The 26,904-nt window shown below is 40.6% G+C and overlaps 1 protein-coding gene across 1 annotated transcript in view; it reads right to left on the reverse strand.

Moving 5' to 3' along the window:
* Positions 1 to 13,407: 13,407 nt before the first annotated feature.
* Positions 13,408 to 26,904, reverse strand: part of xkr7b (XK, Kell blood group complex subunit-related family, member 7b) — a 128,900-nt gene continuing 115,403 nt past the window's right edge. Inside the window, exons 2-4 of the mRNA XM_085344174.1 lie at positions 24,312 to 24,511; positions 16,787 to 17,006; positions 13,408 to 14,221 (exon numbers count right to left, since the gene is read on the reverse strand). Of these exons, the coding sequence (XP_085200300.1) occupies positions 13,408 to 14,221; positions 16,787 to 17,006; positions 24,312 to 24,511 (1,234 nt within the window). The remainder of the gene's footprint in view (positions 14,222 to 16,786; positions 17,007 to 24,311; positions 24,512 to 26,904) is intronic.

The raw sequence follows: 26,904 nt of genomic DNA on the forward strand, positions 1-26,904 counted from the left end.
ACCAATAGCACTCTTGTCAGTCTTTATCATTAATGCTATTTAAATCATTAAAGAAAATTTCTACTTCTGATCCAGAACACAACTGCAAATAGATTTTTAATGTTCACTCTTGATATGGAAAGTAGGAGATGTACCTTTGTAACACGAGTGTTGCAGCTTCTGGTCACTAGGGGCTTCAGGTGTTCTTCCCTGGATAACAGAATTGAGATTCTCCTTGAATTATACAATTTATGCTATTTTCTGTATTTCTTCCAAGTCTTTTTGTCTCTTTCCCTTTTTTCCTAAAACACTTTTTAACATTAGAATAAATGTGACTTTATGTTGTTAAGTTGCTTTTCAACAGTCTTTGGTCATTTTGTCTTCTCAGCATTTTACCAGCTGTTTATTATGATGGTGTAGTTTAGATTTAAGACGAGTGAGTATTCACGTCCTGTCTTTCATTGTTATCGTGTTAAGTATGAGTCAGTGTTAACTTTCACAACTCCTTTGTGTTTCACTGTAATCAGCAGCAAAAACACATCTGCGTCTTTTTGATGATGATGACAGAATTTTCATTTGGGAGAAAACAGCCTTTGGAAAAGATACTACAGTCCTGTTTTTGATCAATAAGCATCTTATATCTATATATATATCTGTATATATATCTGTGTGTACGTGTGTGTACATATCTGTAGATAGATAGATAGATAGATAGATAGATAGATAGATAGATAGATAGATAGATAGATAGATAGATAGATAGATAGATAGATAGATAGATAGATAGATAGATAGATAGATAGATAGATAGATAGATAGATAGATAGATAGATAGATAGGGTATATTTGCTTAGACTGTTGTCCCCAGAACCCAAAACCCAGACAAGCAGCAGAAAATGGATGGATGATCAAAACACTTAAGGAGGGAAGATGTTTTGGCCTTTCCACCCTTACAATTATAGAGATTTTGATAACAAATCAAAATTTTAAGCTAGAATAAATCATTTTTGATCAAATAAAAAGAATAGTAACATGGAAAACACAGCAGGCGTGTTACTCATTTTTCAAGGTTTCCTTAAACAAAATAAAACACATGCTGTGATATCGCTGGGCTTCCTGATGCCCAGCTGATGAACAGTTTGAAACCAAACATTAAAGAATCAGTTGCTGCAGTGAGCAGATTTGACCTGAAGGAGGCAGCACTGTGACAAAGACTAACTGATTGAGGAGGACGGGGAGCAAAGGAGGGTGGGAGGGACTTTATTGTCCTAATCTGGACACTGATGGAGGCAGAAGAGGAAACATCAAACCTGTGACCTTTCTGAGAAAGGGGGACACACACGCACACACACACACACACACACACACACATACACACATGCATGCAAGCGTGTCACGTGGCCACATGCTGATGGTAAATACTACTTGAGTGTATGATCTGAAATGGACACACAAACACACACAGACCTCACGCACGCACAGCTATTGTCAGGGTAACTACTCTATGGTGACTGGAGGGCTTAACGATCGTCCAGTTACCTAGGTAACAGGAGACAAAGATGGGGCATTTATCTTTTGAGTTTCTTTTTTTTTCTTGTCCTGATCTCTCTCTTTCTCTCTGAAATTCAAACTCCTCCTTGTCTTTTAAACCAAACCACAAAGCTTTCCTAAAACTCACCAGGTAGGTTTTGGTGCCTGAACTTTACCAGCAAGTGAAAACCAAAGTAAAAGAGCAAATGCTTGCAAAGTGAAGCAAATACCTTCACGTTGCAAATAACAGGACATGAACTGTGGTCTTCTGGCTGTAAAGTCTGTGACTTTCTCTGTTACCACCGTTTCAGCCTCCAAGTGTGGACTTTGTTGTGCTTAAAAGGGCAACATTGCCTCTCAGGGTAAGCGAGACATGTTAAGCCAATAATACTATGGGTTCAGGCAAAATAGCTACTTAGTCAGGCAAAGGGAAAATATCTTTTTAAAAATAACTCCACTTGCAAAATTTACACACATTTATTTCAGATTTTCTAGGTTGCTCTACATTTGGCTCGATCTGCAGGTGATATACATTTTGCATGAGCTTATTCACATGGCTGCTAGAGGTCACATAACTTTCAAATGTAATAAGGTTTCATAATATCATCTGAAATTAGCATTTTAAAATTAGTTAGAACAACAATGACTAAAACTCTTATTTTCCTTTGGTAGCAAAATAAAAGGATGGAGGAACTTTGTGGCCCTTTGGGAGCCCTTAGAGGAAGAGCAATGTTCGGCACTTTGAAGTTGGTTTCATTTATTGGCCTTTGATTCTTTGTGTTTTAATTTTCTTTTCCAGTATCAAACAGTCAGAAGCATTGATATTCAACACCTGTAGGCTTCAATGCTGACGACAGAACTGCAAATAATGGCTGCTAGTGCCACACAGGACAATCTGAGTATTACAGAAACTACCGACTTACTACGATTTCCTCATACAGCCATATCTACAGTTTACAAAGAATGGTCCACAAATGGGAAAACATCCAGTGAGCAGTAGATCTGCGGATGAAAATCCCTTGTTGATGCCAGAGATCAGAGGAAAATGGCCAGACTGCTTCTAGCTGATAGGAAGACAACAGTAACTCAGTTACTTTGGGATACGTTGTCTGCAACTACTTGTTGCAACCAACGTACCCTAAAGAGCATGCTGGAGGCACATGTTGAACCTTGAAACAGATGGGATACAGCGGCAGAAGACCACAGCAGATGTCAGCCCTGTCAGCTAAGAACAGCAGCGTGAGGCTACAGTTTGTCTGTTCTATGAGTTTTGATTTCCGTTCCAACTTTCAGAAACTAAGGTCAAAATCTGGATAAACTCCCTCATGGTGGAATGATTTTGTTGTTATTTGCTTTGTTCTTACATACTTTGGGCCCCTTAGTAACAGTTTAGTTGAAATACTCCAGCCGATCTGTGTATTGTCGCTGATCATGTCCATCCCTTTGTGCCTATCGGCAGTGATAAGAAACATTTGGAGTCGCAGCACGGCACAGTCAAACTCACAGAGAGAGTCCCACCAAGTGGTCCGAAGCAGAGAGCCGTGACTTCCGCAGAAGGCCCTACACCCCCCAAACAACAAAAGTTGGACTGTGGTGCAAAACCAGTAAGTGATGAAGAATTGAAGAAGTTGGTCGCGCAGTATATTGTAGAAGAAATGCTACCTATAAACACTGTTGACTCGCCCTCGTTTGGTGCCATAATAAAAAAGATCCCTACTTCTGTTAATGCCGAGCTGCCTCATCGAACGACTTTTACTTCTTACTTGGAGAAGGAGTTTACAGAAATGGAGAGAAATTTGAAGGCCGCACTGAATGAGATTGACTTTGTTTCAACTACCGCGGATATTTGGACTGCTAACAACAGAAGCTATATGGGAGTAACGCTGCACTGGATCAGTAGAACCACATTAGAGCGCCACAAGGTTGCATTAGCATGTAGGCGAATTTGTGGTAGGCACACGTATGATGTCATTGGTACAGAAATCGAAAACATTCACTCCTCTTGCGGATTACTCAACAAAGTAGTTGCAACAGTTACTGATAATGGATCCAACTTTGTTAAGGCGTTTCAAGTTTATCATCCTGTCACGGAGTCCGATGATGAGACGGAGGAGGAAGAGTCCACCCCCAAAGACGATGATGTCACTTTTTCTGATCTGTCAGAAATCCTCTCGGCTGAGAATGAAAGTGATGGTCAGCTGTCTCTTCCCAGTTGTCCAAAATTCAAACTCCGATGGCTGAGAGATGCAGGAAGGAGGGAGCGAGTAAAACATCTTCTGACAACAGAGTGTTGCACCACTGCTCCGCTGGCAAAAACCCTGCCAGTGTGCCCAGTGCTACTACATCTAGCAGCCAAGGTGAGATGGACTTTTTCACTTTTGAGGCAGAGCCAGAGGAGGAGACCTATTCTGCAGAAAAAGAAGTCATGGACTACCTGATGTCAGGCTACGACCTTCAGATTCTGCATACGTTTTCAAGCATAAAGACAACTTTTTTTTAAAAGTATAACACTCCAACCCCATCAAATGCTCCTGTGGAGCGACTGTTTAGTCTGGGAGGTTTGGTGCTCACGCCTAAAAGAAATCGACTTTCTGACAAAAGGTTTGAGAAGCTTCTGTTAATGAGGTACAACCACTGGTTTACTCGCTCCACTCTACTGTTTCCCCCATAACATGCGATGACAACATATACTGAAAAAAAGAGAATAGGGAATCCAATTTAAATAACTATTTACAAGTAATAGTTATTTGTCCAAAGACATGCAGCTTGTGGGGATAGGTTAATTGGATAATCCAAATTGCCACTAGGTGTGAATGTGCGAGTGAATGTGAGTGCGAATGGTTGTCTGTCCCTGTGTGTTGGCCCTGCGACAGACTGGTGAACTGTCCAGGGTGTACCCCGCCTCTCGCCCTATGACAGCTGGGATAGGCTCCAGCGCCCCCCGTGACCCTGAAAAGGATAAGCGGAAGCGAATGGATGGATGGATGAATTAAGTTTATCAAAGTCCCTTAATAAACTTATTAAAGTTTTCAAGTTGATTAACTTAAATCAATTACTTGCAAGGAAGTAAAGCAATTTAAGTTAGTCCAAAGTTACAAAAGCGGACAATAGTGCTTACATGTGGATGGTATAAAAAGTATTTTAAGGGAAGTCATGAAAGACTCTTTGTTTGTTTGTTTGTTTTAATAAAAAGTATTTATGTTAAATGAAGTAACAAGACTGTCTTTATTTTCATACAAACAAGTATTTCTGTCAGGAAGTTCAACTTCAAATGTCAGCAGATATATTGTTGACATTACTGTTAAAATACACTTCCAATAAAGTGAGTATTGGCAAAACCGGTTGATGTTTTTATGTTGAGGCAGTGGGGAGTGTTATTGGCAGCTTCTGAAAGTAACTAATAAAGTAACTAGTAATCTAACTTAGTTACTTTAAAAATAAAGTAATCGGTAAAGAAACGAAGTTACTTTTGGAAGGAGTAATCAGTAGTCCGTAATATCTTACTTTTTCAAAGTAACTGTGGCAACACTGCCTATCGGACGGCTGCAGGATTCTAGCAGGTAACACAATGTCTCAAACCTCAAATCCTCTCAGACTGGTTTCTTGTACTTGGCAGAGCATTCACGGGACTCAAACGGCCTCCACCAAACAGTCACCAGATATGAATTCAATAGAGCATTTGGGATTTCTCATGTGATCATGTTAATATGGAACATATCCTCTGCAGAATGACTTCAGCACCTTGTTAAATCCATGCCATGAAGAATCCAGGACGTTCTCATGGCAAATAAGTGGCTCAGTGTAACTAATGAAATGCTGCTTAGTGTATATTCAGCATTACCTGTACCTTATCGAGCAGCAGTTTCAAGGATTTCAAAATAACAGTCCAATATAAGCAGTAAGGCGGCACGGTGGCACGGTGGTTAGCACTATTGCCGCACAGCAAGATGGTCCTGAGTTCAATTCCACCATCAGGCCGGGGTCTTTCTGTGTGGAGTTTGCATGTTCTCCCCGTGTTTGCGTACTCCGGCTTCCTCCCACCGCCCAAAGACACCCAGCTTGTGGGGATAGGTTAATTGGATAATCCAAATTGCCATTAGGTGTGAATGTGAGTGCGAATGGTTGTCTGTCCCTGTGTGTTGGCCCTGCGACAGACTGGTGAACTATCCAGGGTGTACCCCGCCTCTCGCCCTATGAAAGCTGGGATAGGCTCCAGCGCCCCCTGCGACCCTGAAACGGATAAGCTGAAGCGAATGGATGGATGGATATGAGCAATAACCACAAAATTGCCTCGTGTGCCCTCACAAGTTTGTGAGTGAAATAAAAACTCACATCTGCATGGATTCAACTCCTCTTGATGTTTTCTCTGTCTTTCACACACACACAGACGCACACACACACACACACACACACATCAATCATACAGCTGTAATCTTCAAACCTTAAAATGTTTTGGCACTGCATCAATGGTATATCTCTGAAAGACTGTGTGTCTTTGTGTGTGTGAGCTTGTGCATCGGGTGCAATCCACGTAAATGTGTTCATGTACATCTGTGTGAATGTTTGTGCGAGCGAAATCAAAGGAGCGGCATCCTTAAAAGACCCAACATTTCACAAACATGAAGTCTGACGCAAGAAGAGAAGAAAAAAAAGCGGCAAAAATTGCATGAAGGATGAGACGAGAGGAAGAGGAAGGAAAAAAGGATGAAAGAGAGAAGGATGAAATGGATGATGGTGGAGATTCAGATAAAAGAGGACAACAATTTAAAGTAGGAGGAAGGTGGGAGGGTAGCTGAAGAGCAAGAAAGTAAGGGGAGTGGGCAGATAGATGAGGACTGACAGGAAGGAGCAGTGAATTAAGTCGTAAGGTGGCAAGGTAAAAAACAAGGTCAATGACAGAGAGAGGGTAAGAGGACAAGAAGAGAGAAAGAATGAAGGAAATAAATCAGTAAAGATAGGAGGTGAAGGAGAAAGGTACAAGGGTTAAAACAGTATAGAAAAATCACTAATAGGGTGGATAGAGGAGGTTGGAAGAACATAAGAAGAGGAATTAAAAGGAAAAAATGAATAAAAACAGAAAGAAGAATTATGGACATGTAGAAAACTGAAAACAGAGAAGTAGAAACTAGACAGAAATGAGTAAAGAAGGCAAGGAGTTTACAAGGTGAAATAAGAGATCAAACGAACAAGAAGTATTAAGAATACTCATCTATGTACACAATATGTTTTCTTCTAAGTAAATAAAAAGAAGAAAAAGATAAGAAAAAACAGACAACAAAGAAAATAAAAAAGAGACAAACAGTTTGGTCGCCGGTCCTCCAGAGATGCCAAACAAATAAACAACAAATCCTCGGGATGTAGGGATGCCGATGCGAGAGAGATGGAGAGATCAAAGTATGTCTTTCCTCCTCGAGAGGAGTAGAGCCGAGAGGAAATGAGAGAAAGAAGGCGGGACCATTCGGGAGAATGAGGTTGGTGGAGCGCCAGCTTCGCTTTCAGCTCCGCCTCACTCTGGAAAATCCCCGTTAGACGATTAAAGACTGAGCTCCGTTTGCAACTTATTTAATGCAAGGAAACAGGTTTGAAATAAGGCTTTGGAAATGTGGTGCAGCATTTATTGTGTCTGTAAGAATGTTTATAATAAACAATCAAATATTTTACTTTCATTTCTTTGGCTTCTCTGCTCTCTGTTCTTTACATTGTGTTGGAATTTCAAGAGGTTTTCAGTCAAATTTATGTAGAAATAACTTTGAGGTTCACAGTCTTGTGTACCAATCAGTCACACATGCCCCTAAATATAACACAGTTTAAATCTAATAAATAAAATCTAATGCTGTTATGTGTCTACGCAGTCAAGCACAGGTAGTTACAAACTCAGTAAGTCAACGTAGGGTTTCTCAATCATGTAAAAGTGGCAGAGAAACAGAGAAAGTCTCAGCAGAACGGCTGATCTTACAAAGGTAAAGCTACAAACATATAACACAGGTTGAACGCATCGCAGTTGCAGCAGATTGTGAGTTTGTGTGAGAGCAAAGCATGAATGTGTGTGTCCTTTGCATTGGTCAGTCACACGTGTAAAGCCTGGCTATTCAAAGGCAGAAAGGAAAGCAGCTGAGAATACTGACTGTTAATGGACTTTGTAAGTATCACAGCTCATTAAGACATGAGAGGATTTGACAGAAGACAGTTTTAGCCTCATTCTTTCAGCTGCAGCATCTGTGTGGTTTAATGCTCAGAAAACAAGTCTAAAGAACAACTATTTTTTTAAATCAAATGCGTCAGCTTCTTTTTCTTTTGGCTCGCCTCTTTATGGGTTGCCATGGCAGATCCTCTGTCACACCACACCTCTGCAGTTCATCCATGAATCTTCTCTGTGGTCTTCCTCTTTTCCTCCTACCTGGCAGCTTCCTATTCATCATCCTTTATCCAGTATATGCACCGTCTCTAAACCATACTTAGGTCTCACTATCATCTTGTAAACTTACCCTTTCACTACAAATCCCCCCTGACACTCGTCTCCACCCACTCCACCCAGCCTGCACTCTCTTCTTCACCTCTCTTTGCGACTGTCTGTTGCTTTGTATGGTTGGCCTCAGGTATTTAAACCTCCACTGCTTGCAGGTTCACAGTTACACCTGTCTCCCTGTCCTTTACACGCATATTCTGTTTTGCTTTTGTTCCTCCACTCTCCAGAGCATACCTCCACCTCTCTCTTCTCTAGTCTCTCAATCAACACTCTTAAAGCAAACATTGTAGGAGTAGGAGTACTACGATAACAGATGCAGAGTTTATATGTGCAAATATGATAAAAGTACTGCAAAAAAGTACATATAGGTCCACTGTGTATCAAGACTTACATAACAATCGAACCGTTGTACATTTATCACTAATGCTCATCGAGGGAAGACTTCACATGCTTGTAAAAAACGATGAGGTCCTCCAGAACTAGTGACGCTATTTTCCAGAGAAGTGATTGGGCAGTAGATGATTTCGTACCTGCTCTAGAACATAATCTGGCCCTGAGCAGGTTAGGTCTGCACCAGAAGTTAGCACGGTAATGTACACTGAGCTGCAGATCTATGTAAAATCTTGAGTTTATTATATTTTGAGCAAATATAGATGTAACCTGTAAAGGGAGACGAGAAAAAGAGACACAAGCACACACGGGGAGCTTATTTTGCTGGCCGTTCAGCCATGTTTACTACAGTATTGTTCCCATCTACAGTTATCAGCACAGCTTGTTGAGTTCTTTTTTAACATCGTCATAGATATTTTCACCACTGGTTTATTTTCTGCTCGTTCACTCGGAGGATGTTTAAGCAGCATTATCAAAAAAAAAACTAAGAGCACATCCTTACAGACATACTGTACATACGACACATACAAACCAAAGCACACGTACTCATACACGCACGTCTTAGAATAGCATCACTCTGATATATACAGATATAGAGAATGAGTAAAAAAAAAACAAGAAAAAAAAGAAAAACTATTTTCAGTTTTTACATCTCAATATAAGAGTCATACCAAAGACATGGCCACCAAGTGAGTAAACAATAGATAAATAGATATAAAACAAATACAAAAATAAATAAACATAAATACTTGCATTAATTGATAAAAGATGATTTGAGTTTTTTAACTCACTGTTTACTTTTAAACATGTTTTTTTGTTCAAGTCTATATATAATCAGCGCACCACTATTAACTGATAATTTTACCTCAACAACAAAGTACTGGTTCATTACCCAATCGGAGAACGCGAAAGCCCGCCCCTCAGCCCCGTGACTGGGTGGTTGACGTATGTATCGTCTGTACATTAGCCGTTAACATCATGTTCGACATGACATGATCACGTGTGACACAGAGTCACTGTTTTCAGCACCATTAACATCGCCATGACTGTCACCATTGTACCAACATCCACAACTTCAGGTAGGACACAGCACTGTCCAGATAAGAAAACTGTAATTATCAAGACTTTTTTTGTTGTTGTTTTTTCTTTTTTTTCTTTAAAATTTGCTTTCCTGAATTTTTCGGACCACCAACGGCTGTGGTGTTAAAAACACGTAACAGTTTTTTAGCATACCTGCAAACCTTGTTAGCATCAGAGCACTGCTTTACTTGCTTTAAACTGGCTACTACACATATCCCTACGACGCCTTCGAGGACTTGTTGTTTGCAGTGGAATTTTAGGGGTGAGGTTGCAGAGCCCCTCAAGTTTAGTTGTATGACACTTTCACATTAGCATATTATGGTGGCTCTCGTGCACATGTGACTTCAAGGGCTCTGGGGAAATTGGCAGAACCATAGACTGCATATGAAAGATGGACGTGGAAGTCTGCATTCATTCTAAAGCAGCCGACCGAAGCGAAGTGCTTGGACCAGTTTCCCATAAGACAGATCTACCGTGGCTCGGGACCTCAGGTCGCAAAAGGCAAAGATGACGACAGCCATTCATTTTTTATACACAGTCTTATAGTCGCAGCACATCCACAAGATCCAAACAAACATTGTGTGGTAGTGAAGTATGAGTAGCAGCAGATTAAACAGACCACAGCAAAAGCTTAGAGAAACTGGGTCTGCTAGAGGATGTTATTCAGGTACTGGCCAGGGATGATTTGGCTCTTATTTGTCTAATACAGGATATGTAACCACAAAGTACATCATTAACCATGATTGCTAAAAAGCAAGTATATAAGCTGCTCGTAGCGATTTGCTCTACCAACTGACCTAAAGTACACAAGAGACTGTAATTTTTCCTACGCTTATTCCTGCAAGACATTACAATAAACTTGTGTACAATCGGCATACAGTTGAATTGAAGCCACACTGGAAACAGAAGCAGGAAGAAACTCCAAAAGTAAAGGGCACACTGCTCCTGTCTACTTGTAATCTAATTACAAGTTATGTTTTCCGGATATAATCTGTCAGGTGAGCTTTTTGAAGGACTACAGTCTAAATGTTGGCACAAATTCGTGGCTGTTTAATGTGGTATTTACTGTGACATTTGTGCCATACAAGTAGTTTTTTGTGCTTGTGGCTGTTAGCCATAAATATAGATCCCCTGAAGACTTGTCAAACCAGAGCAAGTGCACAAACATCTATGGGGTTTATGTTTCAAATACAAATGCTTGTATTTGGTGTGAAGTTGACGAATCACGTGTTCGTTAGACTCTGATGAAGACTTAAAGTCAACACATATTGTCTGACTTTGCCAGAAAGCTTGTAGAATAAATCATCGTTGTACTTGAAAACAGAGTGCCTTGGTTTTGTTTTGTTTTGTGCCATCCCCAGTCAATATCTAGCATCACTTCATAAATTGTATTATTATTATTTTAAAGATCTTCCAATTCCAAGTCCTAAGGTTAATAAATCAGTTAAACTGGCATCATGAGCAGCTAGTCTTCATCACTGCATGGTGCACTAAATGCATTTTGAAAAGCGCTTTCATCAACATACTTCTTAATATGCATCTGGGTCACATAATGTAATGTTTTCTACATCAGCTATCCTTAAAATAAAACCACAGCATAGGTTGAAGTATTTCTGGGATGGCCATAAAGATCAGATCACCTTAAATGCACAGACTAACCCTAAAGGCTTTTAAGTAAAAGGAGAAAGAACGTCTTTGAAAAGAACTTCAAAGAGAGGCTGCCGGAGAGAAAGCTGTTGTGTAAAATGCAAGAGGACAAATGCTGGCTTTGATGCAACTATTTTATATTGCATCAAAGCATATTATATTTCCTTTTAACTGTTCTTCCTTTGGGTGGTGTTGCTGACCCTGCGTGATTCTTTCAGCATCCAGCAGCTTCTAATTAATATCAACACATCCACACCTGGGAGCAGCAGCATTTAAACTTCGACCTCTGAAGCTGCTTACTGATCAGCTCTGCTGGATATGTTCAAGGTGTATCTTCCTGCTGCAGGTCATCGCAACAAGAGTTTAAAGGTGCAAAGAGAATTTCTATGCCAATCTGCTTTTCCTTTCTATTCAACAAACGTACTGCAAATCTATCAGCCTTTGGGGGCAGGGGTACATAAGGATATCCAGAGCAGCAGCTAATGGATATCTGAGCCAGGATTTCCTGCTCTGTCCAGAAGTCTTTGTTTACTATTGCAGATTAATTTTAGAACTGATTGTTTTGAGATTGCATTTGCCAAAATTCAATCCCTTATTTGGTCTATGGACAGACTGTTTACCTGTATGCAACCAAGGCCCTGTGCTAATTTAATAGAAGACCAACAGGACTACAAATTGACTACAAACAGAAAACAAAAGCATCTGCTTCCAGATTTCAGATTCTTCTTATTCTTATGCAGACATCAGTCTGAATTCAAATCTTCAGAAATCTTTAAATCAAAGACCTGATTGTGGATTTATTTTGTAAACAGCGCCACCTTTCACTCGACCCTTGCCAACATCTTGTTTCTGAGAAGAAACGGCACCTAATGCTGACTAGCTAGCTTAATAAAACATGAAGGTGCTTTGCATCTTTAATTGTTCGTATTCAGTTTGCTTTGAGCAAATGTCTGTTATTCACTGTTAAATGTATTCAGCAAAGTAGTGTTGATACCGTAAAGAGTAATTTCTCACTGTTTTCTTTGAAAAATGTTGTTTGTGGAAACCTTCATATTCTACATGTTACGAGTTCTGAAAAACTTTGGATGAGATTTAGAATTTCACAAGAAAATGAAGCTTTTTCACTCAAAAGTCATTCGTCTAACTACAGCTTATTATAACAGCTTATATCTGACATCTGTATTTATTCAACTGTACATCACAGGCCTGTTTGTGGTGAGTTACAGCATGCCATATGGTGGGAGCCATGGCAGAAGTTGCCCACTTTCACATCCTCACATTTAGTCCTGATTTATTTTTTCCAGACGAGTCCTTTCTCGTGTCGGGCATTGACAGCGCAGCTGGGATGTAAACAGGGAGACTTTTGCTATGGCTGCTATCATAACACATATGGATGAGTGAATATATCACATGTAGATGTCAGGCCTACATTTCCATCATCGTGGTCGCATGAGATCGGAGCCAAGCGTACAAGATTACGTTTCTTTTGGGACACGACTGACGGATGGTTGTGAGGGACATGCAACCTTTTGGTGTCATAATTGGACACAAATTAGCAAATATTGTTGTGTTTTATTCTTGCTAAAAGAAATGCACGACTTTATATGCATGTGTTCTTCCATGTTACTGTGATTCTCAAAGTATGAAACATAACAAGTTCGCAATGAGTTGGTGATTGCGATGTTAAAAAATGTCTATTTTTTGGATGCAAAGCAAGATATCTTTGTTACCAAATGTCTGACGAAGGACTGGAAAATGACTTTTTTCAATTTAAGTCCCGACTTTACAAAACCAAATCACACCGAACCAAACTGATTGCATGTCCCATGCATTTCTAGTTTCCTAAACATTCCTCGGAAAGTCTCTGTTGTCTTTCTTGGGTCAAAGGCTCAAGTTCATGCAGCCGACCGCTTCTCAATTATCTCAAACTTCACAACTTAATTTCTTGCAAATTATTTTACTTCTTGTACTGACCGTGCAGGATAAAACAAAATCTAACACACCTTGGTCCCAGGATGAGGGATATTTTCCTTCCCTCAAAACTTTTAGAAAAAAAAATTCGAAGATTATCCCAGTTCAGCATTACTCCGCTGACTTCCCATGGCTCATTCATGCTACTTACTCCCGGACTGCTTTGGTCCCAGATTGCGCTTCACATTTTACAATCAAGTTTTGACAGCCTCTCAAAGAGCTGCCCGACACACAGCATCTTCTTTTCGTGCTTCTCTTGGCGTAGATAGTCCTGGGATGAGAACTGATCTCAGGCTGAGCCTTGGTCCCAGACTGCGTTTATAAGTTTAAAAGCCACTGTTGGCTTAAACAGTTGTCTCATATTCCAATACCTCTTTGCTGCCCATCATGCTGCTCCTGTACTGTATCCGGGGGCTGATGCCTGATGTGGTCTCCAGAAGCAGAATGGTCTTGCGCAGACGTCGATCGATAAAGTGCGCATCCCATGCTGGGTATCGCTTTCTCGGGAGGTCGATCCGGATCACGGGTCCCTCATGTGCACGAGATGACGAGGAGGTCCTGTGAAGGAGTGCAGGAGAGGAGGATGGGGAGGGACGTACCTGGAAGACAGGCAGGCAACTGTCTCTGTCCCTCTCCCTGTCCCTTTCTCGCTCCCCGGGAACTGGCTCCCCTGTGTCTTTAGTCCTGGGCAGAGTCCTTGGAGGACTGGTAATGACTATATCCGTTTGGGATCCTTGTGATGGAGTAAGGCAAGCATCAATCACTCCCGCCACCCCTCCTGAACCTACCACGCCCTCGTCAACACATCCTCCCCACTGTGAGCCTAGAACAGGCCCATCTGGGTGCAGCCAGCAGTAGTACACCAACATGAAGAAGGTTCCCAGGGCAAAGCTGCAGGCCACCAGACATACAACCACCAGGGCAGAAGAATCGGCCGTTTGTGGGTCACGGTAGGTGTACCAGGCGGCAGTCAGCGCCACGTTCTCAGCCAGTGTCACAGAGTAGTAGACAGTCATACGGAAACGGCTGGGGCCCTCTTTGACATTGAACCAGCAGAAGATGTAAATGATGCCCACCACCATGTTGTAGATGATCTCCTCCCACTTGGACATGCAGAAGTCAGTCTCACCTTGGATAATCCAAAAGGTCATGACACACCTGGAAAGACAACACAACAATACAGCTAGTCTCAACAACAATGCGCATGGGCCTTATAATAAGATATGATATACAGATTCTTTTGCAAAATTTCAATCAGGTTGTAATAGTATTTTATAACTTTGCACTCTTTGAAAAGGAAAATAGATTAGCCCAGAACATGCTTCAGAACGCCAACAAAGTGGCATAAAATGTTTCTATGTCAAAAGATTATTTTAGGACCCTACAGTCAGCTGTTAGAAAGCTAATGCTAGCCTATGTGTTAATAAGCTACTGTAGATAACAGATGTACATAAGGAATCTGCAAACATAACACATTTCTTAACTTATAGACACTGACATTTGCAGTCAGTTTTGTAGGAACTGAGTTTCAGTTTATTTGTCTTTATTGCCCAAGTTTTAAAATTGAAGACAGTCATGATTCCCATTGGAAGATTGCTAAAGATGCTTGTGATCCCTCACATTTTTCCTCTAGTTCTCCCAGCAGTACCAATTATGAAATCATACAAAACATAAGAATCTAGAAGACTGGCATGAGCTTCAGTGCTCTCCAGATAATGCCCCAGTCAAACAGCCCTAGAGACCATCTGGCAACCACTGGTCACAAGAGATATATAGTGCAGCCATGAAAACTTTGTTGCAACTAGCAGGTTGCCATTGTTGTCAGTAAACACCAACTGGTCAGCAAACAATTGTGAACTACTCGCATGCAGTAGTGTCTGAAAAATGTGCCACAAACTGGAAACAGAGACTGTTCGCCTTCAAAATAATTTTGAAATCTGTTGGTTGCACAACTTTTACTTTCAAGAGGAACATTTACTGTCTCTATTTTCCATCAAACGTTTTCTAGTTTTACAACAGTTCTGAGAGTAAATGGCAAATGTTTGCAGACATGATGATGTCCTCCATGCAAACTACAGGTAAAGCACCCTATTTGAAACCATTTTCACAACTGCCAACAAACTCCAGCAACCACTCACAAACTGGTTGCCGATTAGTCTCTAGGTCTGCATAGCTGAGGGCTTAGCGACCTTTTTGGCGAGCTTCTCTGTTTTCTCTGTTTACAAGTTTACGAGTGGCAAATACTTGTAATTCTAATGACCAACTAACCTTCAATTAGCATCACTGTCAGGATATACTTTGTTTATAGAACCAGTATTGGAAAGGCTCAAAATCACCAGAGCTGTCAAAATACTAATGAGATATTTTTGGACTGTTTTTTACTGTAAACTTTGTTTGTGAGGCCAATAGAAGTGAAATTAACTCAGCTGTTGACATAATTTAACAGAAATCCACAGAATTTTGTCTTTGCCTTAGAATTGCAAATTACTGTATCCAAGTGATGCGAGCGAACAACATGCCAGATTTATTTAAGCCTGCAACAGCTGATTTTCTGGACAAGCTTGCAGCTGTTACCGAGCACTATTTTGTTTCATTTGAGCGATTTCTCCATTGTCCACAAACCAGTGTCTGACATCACAGAGGCTGTGTTCATCTATTAAATAAAATCTGCGCACTTCACAAACATCTGAGGGAAATTAAAGGTCTCTTCAAAAGCTGACTGCTTCTCAGTGTACACCAGCTAATTGCAAACTCTGACTGCATGCTGTTTGGTGCTGAGCAGGATGTGAAGAGAGGATATTTAAAGCTTTGTTACTGAGAAAAGCTGTGAGAACAATCACAGTATGAGAGCAGTAAAAATGAACCAGTAAAGTCGTGAGCTGAACAGCCAAACAATGCGATGCAGCTCGCAACAACGCCCCGAAAACCGAGGGAGTTGCACATTCAGGTGATAGTGCTCTGTAGGGTCTTCACCACAAGTAGCACCTTTCACATTGTGCCATTGTTTTCACATTTGATTTATATCAGTAATATAAAAATATTGATTATAGCTGCCTTGAGTACAGGAAGTCACAAATGAACACTAAGACAAAGGGGCAATACAAGACAGATAACATAAATCTCTCAGTTGTGCCTCAAAGTACATCCCTAAACACAAAGCGATGATATCAGGCAATCCATTTCTAGAGAATTTAATGAATGCTCCTGGCACAGAATATCACATCTAAGCCATTTAAAGTAGAGCGAACACATACAGGAATGCCCGAATGCAAATCATCGCTGGGCATGAGATAAAACGTTAAGACTGACCTTCTCCCTATAGAAGGCTACATTCTTTCAGCACCAATTTGCTAAACCTGCTGTATGAATAATTACAATTAACACTGAAAGTATTTTATAAATTAGGCCCTGCTAAATGTCCCTGCTTGGGGGAAGAACCTGTAAAGTGTGTAGGAAGCTGTTTTCTGCGATTTAACAAGCAAGAACGAGCAGATTAAAAAGGTTTATGTATAAAGGGAATATATTTACCAAACTTGCTCTTTATATATTGTATTACTTGACTTTCTTTAGTTTGATTTTTGTCTACCTGCTGTTGGAATGCAAGTTGACTAATATTACTGGAACAGAGTATAGATTTCTCTCTATAACAAAAAAAATGCAGCAGGTGTCTAATTCTTCCCATTTGGGGTCCAGATTCTTAACATCAGGTCACATATGGCGCACCAGTGGCTGACGATGAATATGCCGAAGTAGAGCTGGAAGACGGAGGCGAAGAGAGCAAAGGCCACGGTCCTCGCCCCAATCGTGAAGAAGTGCCACAGCATCTGGGCGATCACGGCCTTGTAGGACATGGGCAGCTTGTCGTCACGGGAGTCACGGAGGACCTTCTGGTAGGAGGCGATCATCCAGGCCAGTGAGACCAAGGAGGCTGAGGCAGATAGACCTGGACAGAGGGGGGGGAAACATAAGAGGACTATAGTTATTAACTTGACTGAATAGCTCATAATAAACAACACCAGTGATATTGTTAAATAGAATTATAAAGCTACCCGAGCAGGGAGATTACATGCTGCAGAGTGGTAGAAAAGAGAAAAAAACCCTAAAAGTGGCATTTTAATTTTGACCTTGGAAAGAGAAACTTTAAACTGCATCTTAAATTTGGATGTCGCAGTGTGTAGATTGTGGGGTGTGCGGATGCAGAAAAGAGTTTGAGATGTCAAATAAAAGGTGAGCCGTTTATCAGGCTGATTTCAGAATCCAAACAAAATCAAAAACGCAAGCAAATTGAAATCCAATAGTCACAGGAGCATCCCGGGACTAACACGAGGAGCCTCAGACAGCCAAAGTACGCTGACTAAACAGATGACGCAACAAAGGGAAGCCCGAGGCTGCACGCAGAAGGCTGATGGGGGTCTGAACACAGGAGGGTAACGAGACAGCTGAACATAATCAAGAGGCATGATGTACAACTCACATCGAGATGCAGCTAACTAGCAAAGGAGAGTAACACTAACCAGAATATCAACAACTGACGAGAAATTAACAGATTGAAGCATGAACACCAAACAAGGCAAAGAAAGGACAACAACAAACACAAACAACTAAACGGCGAGAGGAGGCTAGAATCACACAACTAAAAGGCTTCACTACACTGGACTAAGAAACACAGACAGCACAAGATCAACTTACAACAAAGGATCAAAATCACTATCAGGGATTCTTCAATGTTAACTAACAGAGGTAGTTTAAATTGCCCCGTGTGGCTCAGTAATGTGGTCAGGTAATTGTAAGCTGATTTATTGCTTGTATTATGAAATGTCTGAGATGTGGTCCGTGAGTTCTGTAACTAAGAAAAAATGTACTTGATAAAAATGTGCCTTCTTTTCTTATCAAGGTCTTCTTTTAGTAATGCTGCTGTATTAGGCGTCTGCTTGGGAGTCCAATTTTGAAAGCACACTGAATCTCTCCCGGTGGGTCAAGAGTCAGATCAAATAACTTCCAGCTTTTAACTTGAATTTAAGTTTAGGGGAGAAAAACAAAGTCCCAGCGATCCAAATTGTCAAACGTGGAGACCCAAGACTGCGGCTACAAGCACTCAGCTTTGGTGTGAGTTCGTGGTGCGCACTCTTGTGAATGTAAATGTAATGATGCTCGTCAGTGACCTGCTAAGCAGTGAGGAAAAATGCAGTTTAGTCTATGTGGAGCAGCCAACTTCTCATCACCAGTACTGATCCTTGAGATCTTTGGTGAAATCAGAGATAATCACATAGATGTGCTGAAAACAATGAGCCGTCTACAGACAGCTGCACTGTTTAAACTGATCCGGAGGAGCACAACCAGAAGACCTCACAGGGGAGGTTGCCCTTTTTAAATCAGGTATGGTTTTGCCTTTTTTTAGTTGGAGTCACAAAGCTTTAGTCCCAGCTTTAATCCTTCAGGTGGGAATACATGTGAAGTACTAAGAACCATCTCACCCTACAGTAGTATGGCTTTCGTTTTTTGAACATGCTCCTACAGTTTTCTCTTTTTTCCACGCTTGTTCCCCGAGCTTAAAATGTGTTTATTTATTTCCCGCCGTGCTGAGTGGAGGCCTGCTGGAGCATTTCCAGTTGTTTCTTTTTATTTTAATAACTCTGTCATCTTCTAAAGTCAGTTCTTTTTTCTCATTTTGATTTAGGCAAAGGTAAAATGTGTTTTATAACTACTAAGTCTACTAGTGATCTCAATCCATTCCCACAGTGAGTACTATAATCCTGAGGATCGACAAAGGAAGTCCTGACGTCTGGGATCTCTTCATGAGTCTACTGTATGAGGAAAGGGACACTCCCAGGTTGCTAACAGAAACAGGAAGATTAGAAAGTCTGGGATTACTCCAGGATTCAGAGCTGGAGTTGTTCAAGTGATCAGCATAGGGAATGTGAGAGGTTTGGACAATAATAAGGATGAGATTAGTGAACTTACTGGGAATATGGCTGAAACCTTTCTCTGACATCTGGTTTAACTTCACTGACATAAGGACAAACACAAAAAAAGGGTTAGGGTTGCTGGCTGTCAAATTTATCTGGACTTGAACCAGTTTCTACTGAAGTCAAATAATCATTAGCCCGCACATGTAACTTTCAGGCCTGCTGCGAACCGCCCAGAGCACAGTTTAGCATATTAAATATTCATGCGTGTTAATCATGCAGCCTTGTCTCAAATTAGCCGTGAATCACACTGAGAAGGCATTAAAATGTGAGCAGAGAAAGAGCGGCACCGACTTTGCATTTGATTAATCTGAAGATTTTTCTAAAATATTTCTCTTAAAAACTGAGATCAACCTTAAAAAGAAAGTTTAAAGTCGACTCAGAGGTGCAGAGTTTGAACTGGTCTTCAGCTGGAGAGCGCCATTTTTTCACAAGTCAGAAAACTTATTGTGTTTAAAATCTCTTTTTACTTTTTCACTTTTATTAAATTTAAATGCTGTTGCACATGTAAGATTTTCCTAGCACAGCAGGGACACAGCGCTAGGCACATATTTTTGTTTACATGTGACATGTTTCTTTGGTTTTTAATATACTTTTTGTCTTCAGTTTTGCAGTGTTTGTAGTTTGTCTCCTTATTTCTAAACTTGGCTCTCTTTATGCATCAGCTTGTTTCATCTAACACGAATGGAAATGGGGGGAAATGGCTGAAACTATTAAAACACCATCAAGCGTTGCGAACAGAAGCATTCTCGGCGTCTGTGCGGCTTGGTTGGAAAATGGAAAATATCGTGACAAAACAGCAACGGTTTTGTTCCATCTTTGAACAAAAACAATTTAACACAGACCAGTGGCAGGCCAGAGAAACCACAGAGTGTTTCCTTAATGAGGTCTGATTAAAGGAGAGAGCTGTCACTCCTTTACTGTACAGCCTGCTTGAAACAATATGTCTCAAGAGGATTCAGCAGCATTAAGAACAGAGAAAATTATGGGCTACCTTCACCAGACAAATGCTATATATGTATTAATAAAGGAAAGGGAGTTCTTTAAACTTCAAACCTCTGTCTACTTTGATTTGATATATGAGTCATTCCCCTTAAGCTGCTTTAATTTTGGAAAGGAAATGATCTCCAATGAATTTCACAGAAACTGAAACATCTGGTATTGCATGAACTGAACTCTTTGGGTTTTTACATCTGTGCTATTTAACATAATTAACATTATTGGAAACCAATGTTTCCAAGAGTCCTGCTTGCTGTCTTTGATATCATTCAGCTGCTTCAGCTGAGAGGATCTCGTCCCAAGTTTATTCGCACTTCCAGTCGACCATCTTGGACCACAGCTGGCAACGGTAGTCTTTGTTCTGCGGTGGAGATCCACTCTAACATGGGCTCATTTAGAACTGCTTTATATGTTTCAACCTCTCAAGATTACTCAAGATAACTTGAGTCCAAGGCTGTGGAATCCAGCTGTAGGATGAGAGACTCGCTGGAGAGGCAGCAGATCATATCGTTCAGTTATTTTACTTTACTGCACTTTTCCTGATGGGAGGAAACTACTTTTCTCAGCTGGCTGGGTAACATTTCAATAACGCCCTGAAAAAGTTGGATGTTTTGGTGTATTCACTTAGGTTGCAGCCACCATGACCGTGACCTGGAAGAAAACCAATGACATGATTCGTTTTTTCAAATTCTAAGATGTTGGAGAAATGTTTAAGCGTTCTTTATTCTATGTAGTTTTTGTTGGTTTTAAAGTGTCATCAATGTGATGGAACATTTTATGATTGTGCCCTTCTCTGTGTGAAGCTGGCCTTACTGATGTGTCCGTGGCATCATGTTTCGTCTTTATACAGTCTTTATAAGATCGTAATAAGTCAACTGTACAAGCCGTCTTTGAATGGAAGGCTCTGACTCAATTCTTTGACCATGGCGAGTTTCTATAAATGGTTCTATTATTTGTTGTCAAAAGCCATGCTGCCATGTTCCTTATTTGTTCTTTTACCCCTTTGCAAATTAAAATTGCAAAAAACAACAACAACCTGTTTGTGTGTAAATCGATTTGTTTCAGATTTTAGTAACAATGTCAGTGATCAGTGGGTTCATTTAGCTAATGTGGATTCTGGGATCCAAACAGTGTCTCTAATCTCTAAAAGTTGAGAGAGCCAAACGTTTGACCCCAGACCATCTCCCCCGGGATTTCAAGGAACGGATGATGTTGTCTATAAACAATGAGAGATCTGCAATGAATCGCCTAGTGGATGGGGATGCAAAAAAAAGAAGAAAAAAAAAAACAGGAAAATGATTGTTTCCTGGGATAAAATCACAGGGAATTGCTTTCAAAGGGTGAAAGCACTTCAGGATCGAGTCTTCTTCGCTCTCCGGACTGCCCAGGTAATTGTGGCCAAAAAAATGGTTTGGAGTAGAGATTAAACACAGCAGATAGAAACAAAATTGGAAATTTGCGAGCATGAAAAACAAGTCTGATAAAGAAAACCCCCAATCGGAGTGGAGTGGTACATTTCATATTAAGGGAAAATATGGAGATGGAGCTATCAGTGTTCTGGAGGAGGAACATTGATCATGTTAAAGTTACTGTAGCTGGAAGAGAAATAGATTAGAAAATAAAAGCAAAAATAAATAAGTAATCTGAAAATCACCTTTTCAAGATCACCTGTCTACAAACTGAGATGAACTTAATCCAACCGCAGCCTGTTCTCTCAATCAACAATTGCCTCCATTACTGTAGCTGATAAATCACAACCAAATTTATAAATCAGGTTAGCAACGCAGCAACTATCCTGAAGCATAGCTTGAGAAAATACACTAAAACATCCATGCAATAAATGAACCCAAACCAAAGGGAATTATGACTAAACAGTGACAGATGCAGTTTGTTACGCTTGGAAAGCTCAGCATTTGGAGGAACTGGGACCAGCCAATGTTTGGGATTTGTCCTTAACAGATGACTTGAATGATTAATTGGCTACACCGACACTCGATTCGTGTGACAGATAAAATGATAATGGATAATGATAGTGCAATGATGGTGAATCTTCTCAGCTCTTCAGTACTGCCGGCACTGCAGGAGCGTATGTATGAGTGCCCACATTAAAAAACATGAATGCTTTTTAACAGATGGTAGGTCAAAGTAGACAGGGATATTTGTGTGTGAGAGCTCGGACACGTTTATCTCTGAGAGGAGTTTCGCTTTTAGACTATGAGATAAAGGATGTTTGGTAAGGAGGGACACAAAGGACGGTTCGAGGTTAAAAAGCATCTATTATACATTTCCCAGTTTTTTCACACATACTGCTCAAAATGTTAAAGCTCTCATAATAAACCTAAATAAACCCACAAATAACGCAGGTGTGTGTATGAATAATGCTTGAGAGTCACAGTTCTTCCTCATCCTTAATATGAATGATGTCATAAAGAGTGGTTAAACCTAATACGGTCGTCTCAGTGAGCACAGCTCTGGCTGTGAGCACAGAAGCCACGCCCACTCACCCCTTTTTTTAGGGGGCAGCCAATCAGAAGAAAGTTGTCTTAAAGAGAGGAAGATGGGAGCTACCACAGCTCGTTTAATGAGAGCCCCTCAGCTTCCTAGGTCACACACCTATGGCATAAATTTCAGAATGCTGGGTGATTTGCAGGAAAGGTGACGTCTTACATGGTCAAGGTCACCGGGATTAAAACTTGTGAGACTTTTATTAGATGCTCCTATTTTAAGAATTTGAAAATCCTACATCGCCTGATTCTCGAGTAACTGCATTCACACACTTCAGAGTCCATGTTTATGACTGATTATGATGTAGCAACTTATGCAAAGCTACTGTAGCTACTGCACACAATAGGTTCCCTATAAAAACATGCTTTCAAAGGCTAAATTGTACTGTAATCAGGTATATTTACTCAGGAAGAGTACTTAAGTAGTAAATTGAGGTACTTGTTAATCACTTGAATATTTTATTGTGATGAGGCTTTATCTTCTGGTGCACATCGTGTCTTTGTGTCTCTAGTCTGATCAGCTCCGGTGCTTATTATTATTTTGATGTAGTTTCATGTTTTTATGCCATCACTGTTCAGCAGTTTTTATTATTTTTAGCTGTTATTAACATACAGTTTTTTTCCTAATAACTACTTTCTGCACTCGATCCACTTTTTTAAACTTTACAGAACAAATCACGGGATTTTATTTTGTTAAATATGCCATTTCTTATTAACTGATGACTTCATTGTGATTTTCTGAACGAGTGTAATCTGTGAGCTCACCAGTTAAGCATAACAATCTAAACTGTGATATTCACACAACGTGCATTAGAAGACTGGATTATATTACTGATCTTTGACTGTACGGGGATTTGGATTTAAACATTTTTGTTTTTTTAACATGAAATATTAAAATAACACAGTGTTACACTCTCAAAGGGCCGTAAGTCGTCTTCTAATGAATGTCAAAGCAGATGTGCTATGTTTCCTGCAGAGACGCAGACTCTGTGTTGTCACTGCAGCCATGCACGTCGATATCGCTGCTACGCTGAGCACAGTCGGTGCGCCCTGCGTCCACTGCAGCCATGGCTGCGCCTCGCACAGATGTTTGCCCTCCACTCGTCTGTAACTGAACACAGAGTCGTAGGAGGAGAGCAAAGGTGAACTTTAAAGATATTCAAATGCAGGAAGTTAGTTTTTTGGATTCTGCAGACTACATGTGTGCGTTGTGGGTTTTATGAGTCAGCTGTGTGTTTTGTGCTATTTAAATATGTTTCTGACACTTGTCTTCTGCTGCTGCTGGTGCCCACCAGGTGTGTGTGAACACGGAGTGTGAAAAGTACTGAAGTGAACACACACACACACAGAGAGAGAGAGAGAGAGAGAGCGGGGGAGAGAGACTGTTTTGTTTTATTCATCAAAGGCCAATCTGCTTCTTGTAAGAGGTGCATGAATAAAGCATAGATTCTCCTAGTGATATCACACACTCACACATTCACACACACAGAATAAGTTTGCTTTATTACTGTTTGGTTCTTATTTCTTAGCTCAAATCAAGTAAGTTTATAGACTGATTTCCTGCTTTAACTTTGACCCTCTGCTTCTTCGTCTATTACACGTCTTGGTCTTTGCAGCAATAGTGCTGTTTGCCCAATCTCAGCAGAAAACTTTGCCTTGTCTTATGATAGCCACTGGTAATGATGGCTAAAAAAAGCACAATAAAGCTGTATTTCATTCACTCTAAGAACAAGAATTTTAAAAATCTTTGAAAAAGGAGAAGACAGCTGAATGCGTCACCTTGCAGAGGCAGAACACTGCTTTCATGGACCATGATGCTCAGCTGCAGAACGAGCTGTGGAGCCGACTTCAGGAAGGCCTCCAGGAGGCGGAGCATGGTGATGTCAGCGCTCTCAAACATCAGCCTCCAGTGGAACTGGCGGAGGGGCCCGTTGCTGTTCCAGCGGCTCTTGGCACCCAGGTAGAGGGCGTGGATGTATCTGAGGGTGAGAGAAAGAGGTTTAAGGGCGGTGATTTATCCCATTAAACATCAGCCTTTGTTTTTAGTTACAACGTGAAAGTCAACCCAAAAATAAACCAATAATAACTTTAAAAACTGTAGTGGCAAAGTAAAAGTTTGGGCTTTATGGATGAACATACATGACATTTTCACCAAGCAAGACTGGAAAATGTTTGGGAAAAACTGGGAAAAAATGACTGATGAAAACTGGATAAACTGATGAAAGTGAAACTATTCTTAAGCTTCGAAAAAAGTGGCCTCTTTACTGAAAAGGGCCGTGCTTGGCATCCTTTCTAAAAATCACACGAGGGGTTTTCTAGCACCAGATACAGACTGGGATCTCCATGTATGATCTTTCCTTATTATTCCTGCGTCTCTGAGATATGTTATCAGAGCAAGTCAGATTTCTACTGACTAGAATTAGAAGTCACACACTGTTCTTCTGCTCTGCTGTGCACTGGCTTCATCCAGCAGTGACCTCGAGCTTGAACTGGGGCATTTGCAGCTGACTGAAAAGTCATCGGGGATGAGAGTGTAAGCTTCCTAGTCTGGGTTTGTGGCTCTCAGCCAGAAAAAGGTGGACTGCTTGTTCGCAGCTGGGGATGAGCTGGCGCCTCAGCTGAAGGCGTTCAAAAATCTGGTAGTCTTGTTCACAAGTGTGGAGCAAGAGATTGAGAGACGGTTTGGGGAATTTGTCTGCAGTGAATCTAAAGCATCCTTCTGACCCCCACCGACAGCCATGGGTGGTGACCGAAAAGAAAATGAGTGTAGATACAAACAGCGGCTATAAAATTGTCTGAGCTCACTCTCAGAGACAGAGTCAGCAGGTCTGGCCTGCAGGAGGAGCTCAAAGTAGAGCCATTGCTCCTCTGCTCTCAAAAGGAACTGAGCTGGTTCCAGCATATGATTAGGATGCCTTCTGGGGGCGTCTAGGTGAGGTGTTTCAGGCATGGGAGGAGACCCCGGGGCAAACCCAGGAGAAGTTATGTCTCTTGGCTAAGTTGAATGCCACACAGACACTGCAGCAGAGTGACCCAGAAGTAGATTAGTAGTAGAAAATAGAAGAATTTTCTGATAAATGACATCAGGTGAACAAACTCAAGAGCTTCTGTCAGGGGTCAACAAGTGAAATACGTAAGAGTATTAGAGGCAGACGTGACCTCGTTGGGATTCTGCTAACACACAAACACACTGGCCCTGGTTATATTTGGCTCTGTTCCCATCAGAGTATAAAAAAGAATAGATTTCAAAAGCTTAACAGCAAAAAACTTCCAGTTAATCCTAGAAGCTATAACAGAAATCAATACCATGATGGGCTTGAACTTGGCCCCTGATTTCACTGTGTTTTATCTATGTGATTTGCCCCAAGGAGTGAGGAAATCTGACAAATATCTTTTATAATACTATTGGCTGGTGCAAAGAAAGCCATAACTCGCAAATGGCTAAACGTGGATCCACCGTCATTTTTGGACTGGACAGGCGTTATCAAGGAAATTTACACAATGGAGGGACTGACTTTTTCATTAAGACTTGCTGCTGATAAATTTGAGAAGTACTGGAAAAAATGGGACCTTTACCTGAATGGAAAACTATTATAAATTCTGGTACCAAATTTATCATTGCTCTAATTCACCTATTTGATTTGATTGTACCTTAAATGGATGTATCTTTTTTTTAATGCGTCTCTGCTAGCCTAGATACGCTGTACTTATTAAGGGTCTGAGTGTTTTGTAAAAAAACAAAACAAAACCAAACTACCAATAAAAATAAAGCGTTAAAAAGAAAAGTTCCAGTAAATCCTGTAAAATAAAGTAAAATAAAGACTTTCTCCTGTTGAGAATAAGAAATCAAAAGATTTCACAATAGATTTTATCACTTGATGTAAACATTTTATTTCCCACTTATTTTGGCGTCTCTAGCAAATGTGAATAATCTGATTTCCAGCTCTGTGCATGAACATAGTGAGAAGCAGACTGTAGCGTACAGCAGGGATAAAGGCTGAATTACATGAAACCTCAACATGCCGCTCTCCCGAGAGGACAAAAACACCTCAGAGGAAAACATCTTCATCCTCAGCTGTCACTGCTCTGCTCTGACGTCCTGCTGTTGTTTGTTTGCCATCAGTGACAGTTTTGGTTACAATGGTTCAAATGGTCTATACAGGTGAGCAGTATTATTTTTATTTAGTGACAAGTGACGATATGAAATCTGATATTTTTTTTACCCGTGGTGCAAAATAACGTCTGTGTTAAAGTGATGATGTATTAGCAAAGAAAAAAACAGGCTAACTTTATGGAAAACAGACAGGAGGCACTACAATGATTTTAAACTGTAGTTTCAGTATTGTTATACCACCTGTAGTCATTTATATCC

This window comes from Diplotaxodon limnothrissa, linkage group LG20 (genome assembly GCF_057381915.1).
Source record: "Diplotaxodon limnothrissa isolate DT_005_m linkage group LG20, D_limnothrissa_male_GT1.1, whole genome shotgun sequence".
Classification (NCBI taxonomy): domain Eukaryota; kingdom Metazoa; phylum Chordata; class Actinopteri; order Cichliformes; family Cichlidae; genus Diplotaxodon; species Diplotaxodon limnothrissa.